This window comes from Thunnus albacares, chromosome 15, assembly GCF_914725855.1.
Source record: "Thunnus albacares chromosome 15, fThuAlb1.1, whole genome shotgun sequence".
Taxonomy (NCBI): Eukaryota; Metazoa; Chordata; class Actinopteri; order Scombriformes; family Scombridae; genus Thunnus; species Thunnus albacares.
In genome coordinates, this window is record NC_058120.1 from 30,564,413 (window position 1) to 30,574,412 (window position 10,000).

The following is a 10,000-nucleotide window of genomic DNA, read 5'->3' on the forward strand; positions in this document are numbered from 1 at the left end:
GCTTCATCTCTACAAGTAACACTTCAATACTACAAGTATCGCTTCATCTCTACAAGTAACACTTCAATACTACAAGTATCGCTTCATCTCTACAAGTAACACTTCAATACTACAAGTATCGCTTCATCACTACAAATATCGCTTCATCTCTACAAATATCGCTTCATCACTACAAATATCACTTCATCTCTACAAGAAACACTTCAATACTACAAGTATCGCTTCATCTCTACAAATAACACTTCAATACTACAAGTATCGCTTCATCTCTACAAGTAACACTTCAATACTACAAGTATCGCTTCATCTCTACAAGTAACACTTCATCTCTACAAGTAACACTTCAATACTACAAATATCGCTTCATCTCTACAAGTAACACTTCAATACTACAAGTATCGCTTCATCACTACAAATATCGCTTCATCTCTACAAATATCGCTTCATCACTACAAATATCACTTCATCTCTACAAGAAACACTTCAATACTACAACTATCGCTTCATCTCTACAAGTAACACTTCAATACTACAAATATCACTTCATCTCTACAAGTAACACTTCAATACTACAAATATTGCTTCATCTCTACAAGTAACACTTCAATACTACAAATATCGCTTCATCTCTACAAGTATCACTTCATCTCTACAAGTAACACTTCAATACTACAAATATCGCTTCATCTCTACAAGTAACACTTCAATACTACAAGTATCGCTTCATCACTACAAATATCGCTTCATCTCTACAAATATCGCTTCATCACTACAAATATCACTTCATCTCTACAAGAAACACTTCAATACTACAAGTATCGCTTCATCTCTACAAATAACACTTCAATACTACAAGTATCGCTTCATCTCTACAAGTAACACTTCAATACTACAAGTATCGCTTCATCTCTACAAGTAACACTTCATCTCTACAAGTAACACTTCAATACTACAAATATCGCTTCATCTCTACAAGTAACACTTCAATACTACAAGTATCGCTTCATCACTACAAATATCGCTTCATCTCTACAAATATCGCTTCATCACTACAAATATCACTTCATCTCTACAAGAAACACTTCAATACTACAACTATCGCTTCATCTCTACAAGTAACACTTCAATACTACAAATATCACTTCATCTCTACAAGTAACACTTCAATACTACAAATATTGCTTCATCTCTACAAGTAACACTTCAATACTACAAGTATCACTTTATCTCTACAAGTAACACTTCAATACTACAAGTATCGCTTCATCTCTACAACTATCGCTTCATCTCTACAAGTAACACTTCAATACTACAAGTATCACTTTATCTCTACAAGTAACACTTCAATACTACAATTATCGCTTCATCTCTACAAGTAACACTTCAATACTACAACTATCGCTTCATCTCTACAAGTAACACTTCAATACTACAAGTATCGCTTCATCTCTACAAGTAACACTTCAATACTACAAGTATCGCTTCATCTCTACAAGTAACACTTCAATACTACAAGTATCGCTTCATCACTGCAAATATCGCTTCATCTCTACAAGTAACACTTCATCTCTACAAGTAACACTTCAATACTACAAGTATCGCTTCATCTCTACAAGTAACACTTCAATACTACAAGTATCGCTTCATCTCTACAAGTAACACTTCAATACTACAAGTATCGCTTCATCACTGCAAATATCGCTTCATCTCTACAAGTAACACTTCAATACTACAAATATTGCTTCATCACTACAAATATCGCTTCATCACTACAAGTAACACTTCAATACTACAAATATCGCTTCATCTCTACAAGTTACACTTCAATACTACAAGTACCATTTCACCTCTAGAAGTACTGCTTAATTTCTACAAATACCACTTTATCTCCACAAGTACCCCTTCATGTGTATAAGTACTTTATATGTACTGGTAACACTTCATGTGTATAAGTACTTTATATGTACTGGTAACACTTCATGTGTATAAGTACTTTATATGTACTGGTAACACTTCATGTGTATAAGTACTTTATATGTACTGGTAGCGCTTCATGTGTATAAGTACTTTATATGTACTGGTAACACTTCATGTGTATAAGTACTTTATATGTACTGGTAACACTTCATGTGTATAAGTACTTTATATGTACTGGTAACATTTCACCTCCACTTCATTTCTATAAATACCACTTTATCTCCACAAGTACTGCTTCATGTGTATAAGTACTTTATAAGTATTGGCACTGCTTCATCTCATGACTCTGTTTCATCCCTCCTCCTCTACTCCCCTGACGACTGTTGCTATGGTTGCCAGTGTTCTGCTGCAGGCCTGTTACCATGACGACAGCAGCCTGTCATTTACTGTGGGGAAACATGAAGGTTTGTTTTTTTCATTCACCAGGAGGAGGCGGAGCTTCTCAGACACTTCCATCCATCTGTCACCCCTCCATCATCTAATCATCCTTCCATCATCCTTCCATCATCACTCCTCCCTCCATCCTCCCTCCATCCTCTCTCCATCCATCCTCCCTCCATCCTCCCTCCATCCATCCTCTCTCCATCCATCCTCTCTCCATCCTCCCTCCATCCATCCTCCCTCCATCCATCCTCTCTCCATCCTCCCTCCATCCTCCCTCCATCCATCCTCTCTCCATCCATCCTCTCTCCATCCATCCTCTCTCCATCCTCCCTCCATCCATCCTCCCTCCATCCATCCTCTCTCCATCCTCTCTCCATCCATCCTCTCTCCATCCTCCCTCCATCCTCTCTCCATCTGTCACCCCTCCATCATCTAATCATCCTTCCATCATCCTTCCATCATCACTCCTCCATCCATCCTCTCTCCATCCTCCCTCCATCCATCCTCCCTCCATCCATCCTCCCTCCATCCATCCTCTCTCCATCCTCTCTCCATCCATCCTCTCTCCATCCTCCCTCCATCCATCCTCTCTCCATCCTCCCTCCATCCTCTCTCCATCTGTCACCCCTCCATCATCTAATCATCCTTCCATCATCCTTCCATCATCACTCCTCCATCCATCCTCTCTCCATCCTCCCTCCATCCTCTCTCCATCCTCCCTCCATCCATCCTCCCTCCATCCTCCCTCCATCTATCCTCCCTCCCTCCATCCTCCCTCCATCCATCCTCCCTCCATCCTCCCTCCATCCATCCTCTCTCCATCCTCCCTCCCTCCATCCATCCTCCCTCCATCCATCCTCTCTCCATCCTCCCTCCATCCATCTTCCCTCCATCCATCCTCTCTCCATCCTCCCTCCCTCCATCCTCCCTCCCTCCATCCTCCCTCCATCCATCCTCTCTCCATCCTCCCTCCATCCATCCTCCCTCCATCCATCCTCCCTCCATCCTCCCTCCATCCATCCTCCCTCCATCCTCCCTCCATCCATCCATCCTCCCTCCATCCATCCTCTCTCCATCCTCCCTCCATCCATCCTCCCTCCATCCATCCTCCCTCCATCCTCCCTCCCTCCATCCTCCCTCCATCCATCCTCTCTCCATCCTCCCTCCCTCCATCCTCCCTCCATCCATCCTCCCTCCATCCTCCCTCCCTCCATCCTCCCTCCATCCATCCTCTCTCCATCCTCCCTCCCTCCATCCATCCTCCCTCCATCCATCCTCCCTCCCTCCATCCTCCCTCCATCCATCCTCCCTCCATCCATCCATCCTCCCTCCATCCATCCTCCCTCCCTCCATCCTCCCTCCCTCCATCCTCCCTCCATCCATCCTCTCTCCATCCTCCCTCCATCCATCCTCCCTCCATCCATCCTCCCTCCATCCTCCCTCCATCCATCCTCCCTCCATCCTCCCTCCATCCATCCATCCTCCCTCCATCCATCCTCTCTCCATCCATCCTCCCTCCATCCTCCCTCCCTCCATCCTCTCTCCATCCTCCCTCCCTCCATCCTCCCTCCATCCATCCTCCCTCCATCCTCCCTCCCTCCATCCTCCCTCCATCCATCCTCTCTCCATCCTCCCTCCATCCATCCTCCCTCCATCCATCCTCTCTCCATCCTCCCATCCTCCCTCCCTCCATCCTCCCTCCATCCATCCTCCCTCCATCCATCCTCCCTCCATCCATCCATCCTCCCTCCATCCATCCTCTCTCCATCCTCCCTCCATCCATCCTCCCTCCATCCATCCTCCCTCCATCCTCCCTCCCTCCATCCTCTCTCCATCCTCCCTCCATCCATCTTCCCTCCATCCATCCTCCCTCCATCCATCCTCTCTCCCTCCATCCTCCCTCCATCCTCCCTCCATCCTCCCTCCATCCATCCTCTCTCCATCCTCCCTCCCTCCATCCATCCTCCCTCCATCCATCCTCCCTCCATCCTCCCTCCATCCATCCTCCCTCCATCCATCCTCCCTCCATCCTCCCTCCATCCATCCTCCCTCCCTCCATCCTCCCTCCATCCATCCTCCCTCCATCCTCCCTCCCTCCATCCTCTCTCCATCCTCCCTCCATCCATCCTCTCTCCATCCTCCCTCCCTCCCTCCCTCCATCCATCCTCCCTCCATCCATCCTCCCTCCATCCTCCCTCCATCCATCCTCCCTCCCTCCATCCTCCCTCCATCCATCCTCCCTCCATCCTCCCTCCATCCATCCTCCCTCCATCCATCCTCCCTCCATCCTCCCTCCATCCATCCTCCCTCCATCCATCCTCCCTCCCTCCATCCATCCTCCCTCCATCCATCCTCCCTCCATCCATCCTCTCTCCATCCTCCCTCCCTCCCTCCATCCATCCTCCCTCCATCCATCCTCTCTCCATCCTCCCTCCCTCCATCCTCCCTCCATCCTCCCTCCATCCATCCTCTCTCCATCCTCCCTCCATCCATCCTCCCTCCATCCTCCCTCCATCCTCCCTCCATCCATCCTCCCTCCATCCTCCCTCCATCCATCCTCCCTCCATCCTCTCTCCATCCTCCCTCCCTCCATCCATCCTCCCTCCATCCATCCTCTCTCCATCCTCCCTCCCTCCATCCTCCCTCCATCCTCCCTCCATCCATCCTCTCTCCATCCTCCCTCCATCCATCCTCCCTCCATCCTCCCTCCATCCTCCCTCCATCCATCCTCCCTCCATCCTCCCTCCATCCATCCTCCCTCCATCCTCTCTCCATCCTCCCTCCCTCCATCCATCCTCCCTCCATCCTCCCTCCATCCTCCCTCCATCCATCCTCCCTCCCTCCATCCTCCCTCCATCCATCCATCCTCCCTCCATCCTCCCTCCCTCCATCCTCCCTCCATCCATCCATCCTCCCTCCATCCTCCCTCCCTCCATCCTCCCTCCATCCTCCCTCCATCCTCCCTCCATCCATCCTCCCTCCATCCATCCTCCCTCCATCCATCCTCTCTCCATCCTCCCTCCATCCATCCTCTCTCCATCCTCCCTCCCTCTCTCCATCCTCCCTCCATCCATCCTCCCTCCATCCTCCCTCCCTCTCTCCATCCTCCCTCCATCCTCCCTCCATCCATCCTCCCTCCATCCTCCCTCCATCCTCCCTCCATCCATCCTCCCTCCCTCCATCCTCCCTCCCTCCATCCTCCCTCCCTCCATCCTCTCTCCATCCATCCATCCTCCCTCCATCCTCCCTCCCTCCATCCTCCCTCCATCCTCCCTCCATCCTCCCTCCATCCATCCTCTCTCCATCCTCCCTCCCTCCATCCATCCTCCCTCCATCCATCCTCTCTCCATCCTCCCTCCCTCCATCCATCCTCCCTCCATCCATCCTCCCTCCCTCCATCCTCCCTCCATCCATCCTCCCTCCCTCCATCCTCCCTCCCTCCATCCTCCCTCCATCCTCCCTCCCTCCATCCTCCCTCCATCCATCCTCCCTCCCTCCATCCATCCTCCCTCCATCCTCCCTCCCTCCATCCTCCCTCCATCCATCCTCCCTCCCTCCATCCTCCCTCCCTCCATCCTCCCTCCATCCTCCCTCCATCCTCCCTCCCTCCATCCTCCCTCCATCCATCCTCCCTCCCTCCATCCATCCTCCCTCCATCCTCCCTCCATCCTCCCTCCATCCTCCCTCCCTCCCTCCTCCCTCCATCCATCCTCCCTCCATCCATCCTCCCTCCATCCTCCCTCCATCCATCCTCCCTCCCTCCATCCTCCATCCATCCTCCCTCCATCCTCCCTCCATCCTCTCTCCATCCTCCCTCCCTCCATCCTCCATCCATCCTCCCTCCATCCATCCTCCCTCCCTCCATCCTCCATCCATCCTCCCTCCATCCTCCCTCCATCCTCCCTCCATCCTCTCTCCATCCTCCCTCCCTCCATCCTCCATCCATCCTCCCTCCATCCTCCCTCCCTCCATCCATCCTCCCTCCATCCATCCTCTCTCCATCCTCCCTCCCTCCATCCATCCTCCCTCCATCCATCCTCCCTCCCTCCATCCTCCCTCCATCCATCCTCCCTCCCTCCATCCTCCCTCCCTCCATCCTCCCTCCATCCTCCCTCCCTCCATCCTCCCTCCATCCATCCTCCCTCCCTCCATCCATCCTCCCTCCATCCTCCCTCCCTCCATCCTCCCTCCATCCATCCTCCCTCCCTCCATCCTCCCTCCCTCCATCCTCCCTCCATCCTCCCTCCATCCTCCCTCCCTCCATCCTCCCTCCATCCATCCTCCCTCCCTCCATCCATCCTCCCTCCATCCTCCCTCCATCCTCCCTCCATCCTCCCTCCCTCCCTCCTCCCTCCATCCATCCTCCCTCCATCCATCCTCCCTCCATCCTCCCTCCATCCATCCTCCCTCCCTCCATCCTCCATCCATCCTCCCTCCATCCTCCCTCCATCCTCTCTCCATCCTCCCTCCCTCCATCCTCCATCCATCCTCCCTCCATCCATCCTCCCTCCCTCCATCCTCCATCCATCCTCCCTCCATCCTCCCTCCATCCTCCCTCCATCCTCTCTCCATCCTCCCTCCCTCCATCCTCCATCCTCCCTCCCTCCATCCTCCCTCCCTCCATCCTCCCTCCATCCTCTCTCCATCCTCCCTCCCTCCATCCTCCATCCATCCTCCCTCCATCCTCTCATGTCTCTTCATCTCTCTGCCTCTATATGAATCCAGATGAACGTCTGCAGGTTTTGTCATAACTCTGAACTAAGAGAGACGAGGAGGTTTAATCAACCTGTCCACATCTTCACGTATTGATTATTGATAGATTCTTATCACAGTTGACTTTAATACATTTATGTCATATTTGTGTTTTTAATGAGACGGTATATATTTATGATTATAAATATTCATGTATATTAACTCCACGTATGCAGTTTACAGTTAGACTTTAGGTGATAAAGTAAAACTCCTCTTTGTCAAACTGTTTGTTGAGTTGATAATGAAATCATTTTGAGAGGGTTGAAAGTGTTTCCAGCCTCCTGACTCACAGGTGATGTCATCCAGGTGAGACAATGAGACCGCTCTCTGACGGGAGACACCTGAACATCACTCACTCTGAGTGTCTGTCAGCAGCTGCAAACATCCAGCAGATTACATTCAAATCACACACACACACTCACACTGCATGCACACGCACACACACACTCACACTGCATGTGCTATACAAGCGCACACACAAACAGGTGTATAAACTCAGCAAACAGCCGCCTGTCGGCTCGTCAGGTCGACTGAATCTGGAGTCAATATTTGTCTCCGCTCGCTTTGTTTTCACACCGTTCAAAATATTCATGTTCAGATTCACACGGCAAATATTTGAGGTTTGGGCTGCTGGGGCCACCGTAACCCGCCAACATGCCGCCGTACACTGAGCTGCTTCGAGGCAAGCTGCGTCATGCTGAACCCAACTGCATCATTCTGCATCCAGCTGCATCATTCTGCACCCAGCTGCATCATTCTGCATCCAGCTGCATCATTCTGCATCCAGCTGCATCATTCTGCATCATTCTGCATCCAGCTGCATCATTCTGCATCCAGCTGCATCATTCTGCATCATTCTGCATCCAGCTGCATCATTCTGCATCCAGCTGTATCATTCTGCATCCAGCTGCATCATTCTGCATCCAGCTGCGTCATGCTGCACTGAGCTGCATCGTTGGGTTAAACTGCTGACCTCAAGCAGACTGAAATCTACAGTCACACTTTACTTGTTTTCTTGGTTAAATGAAATGAACGAAGTCTTTCTCAATGTTTTGTGATGTGTGGATGATTGTACAGCTGCTCAGACAGGTGAGCAGACAGACAGGTGAGCAGACAGACAGGTGAGCAGACAGACAGGTGGACAAACAGACAGGTGAGCAGACAGGTGAGCAGACAGGTGAGCAGACAGGTGAGCAGACAGACAGGTGAGCAGACAGACAGGTGAGCAGACAGGTGAGCAGACAGACAAGTGAGCAGACAGACAGGTGAGCAGACAGACAGGTGAATAGACAGACAGGTGAATAGACAGACAGGTGAGCAGACAGACAGGTAAGTGGACTCACCTTGGCGACGGACCCATCTCTCTCCTCCATCACAGCCTTCATCTCCTGGGCTGTGATGTCATTTCGCCGTTGGCTTGCCAACCGGACACGCTGAACCAGAACTGAACCGAAGTGTTCAACTTCCTGCACAGAGACGGCATCGCAGACACACCGAAGCAGCTCATCCACCTCCTGAAGATCAAACATCTGATAAGATTATCAATAATCAATTCGATTAAACCTCAAAACCTCCAAAATTACAAACTACAAACAAACTGTGATATGAACAATTAGCATATCATCAGACTGTTAGCATATCATCAGACTGTTAGCATATTATCAGACTGTTAGCATATCATCAGACTGTTAGCATATCATCAGACTGTTAGCATATTATCAGACTGTTAGCATATTATCAGACTGTTAGCATATCATCAGACTGTTAGCATATCATCAGACTGTTAGCATATTATCAGACTGTTAGCATATTATCAGACTGTTAGCATATCATCAGACTGTTAGCATATCAGACTGTTAGCATATCATCAAACTGTTAGCATATCATCAGACTGTTAGCATATCATCAGACTGTTAGCATATCATCAGACTGTTAGCATATCATCAAACTGTTAGCATATCATCAGACTGTTAGCATATCATCAGACTGTTAGCATATTATCAGACTGTTAGCATATTATCAGACTGTTAGCATATTATCAGACTGTTAGCATATCATCAGACTGTTAGCATATTATCAGACTGTTAGCATATCATCAGACTGTTAGCATTTGGCACATTATCTTATATCTAACATTGAGAAACATTAACAAACATTTGCATTATTATCTGCACACTGCATATACTGTTTATATTATGAACATTTGCACATTTCTGGTCAATATTTTGTACATTACATTCTCTTGGATTTAAACTTTAACAGCTCTTTTCACTTAGAATATATTTTACATATTTCTAAAGTAAATTTCTATTTTATATTATTCATGATTACTTGATTTTTCTGTGTATTTTGACTGCTATGCAGCACAAAACCAGGGCAAATTCCTTGTGTGTGCAGACCTACATAGAAATAAACCTGTTAGCATAATATGCTAGCATATTAGCAACATGTTAGCATATTAGTAAACAGTGAGTTGTGTGTTTTCACCATGTCAGTGTCCTCCAGGTTCAAATTCTCCAACCTGAAAAAGGAGAGACAGTTTCAGTATCAGTGAGCTTTAATGTTAACTGTGTGTGTGTGTGTGTGTGTGTTTTAGATGTTTATTTCATACCTTTCTGCTCAACAGAGAAATGAATAAACATCACAAAGAGAGAAACTAAAAAGTATCACATCGTCTGTCATCATCAGACACAATAATCAATAATCTGTAATCAGTCACTGATGTTTAACAGTGAATGTGCTGCAGACAGAGGACGAGCTGGAAGGACACGATACAAACTCAGAATATCAGAGGGAGGGGCCCGACCCCCCCGTCTTTAAATTAAACCTGGACCTGAGTAGCCTGTCGGCCGGACCGAGCTCTGCAGAAGCTGCGCAGTAATTTTGT

The 10,000-nt window shown here is 48.7% G+C and overlaps 1 protein-coding gene across 4 annotated transcripts in view; it reads right to left on the reverse strand.

Moving 5' to 3' along the window:
* mipol1 (mirror-image polydactyly 1) overlaps positions 1-10,000 on the reverse strand; it is an 86,735-nt gene that overhangs the window by 29,417 nt on the left and 47,318 nt on the right. For all 4 annotated transcript variants that reach the window (XM_044375413.1, XM_044375411.1, XM_044375412.1 and 1 more), the window contains exons 9-10: positions 9,601-9,634; positions 8,457-8,627 (exon numbers count right to left, since the gene is read on the reverse strand). In XM_044375413.1, coding sequence (XP_044231348.1) covers positions 8,457-8,627; positions 9,601-9,634 — 205 coding nt within the window. The remainder of the gene's footprint in view (positions 1-8,456; positions 8,628-9,600; positions 9,635-10,000) is intronic.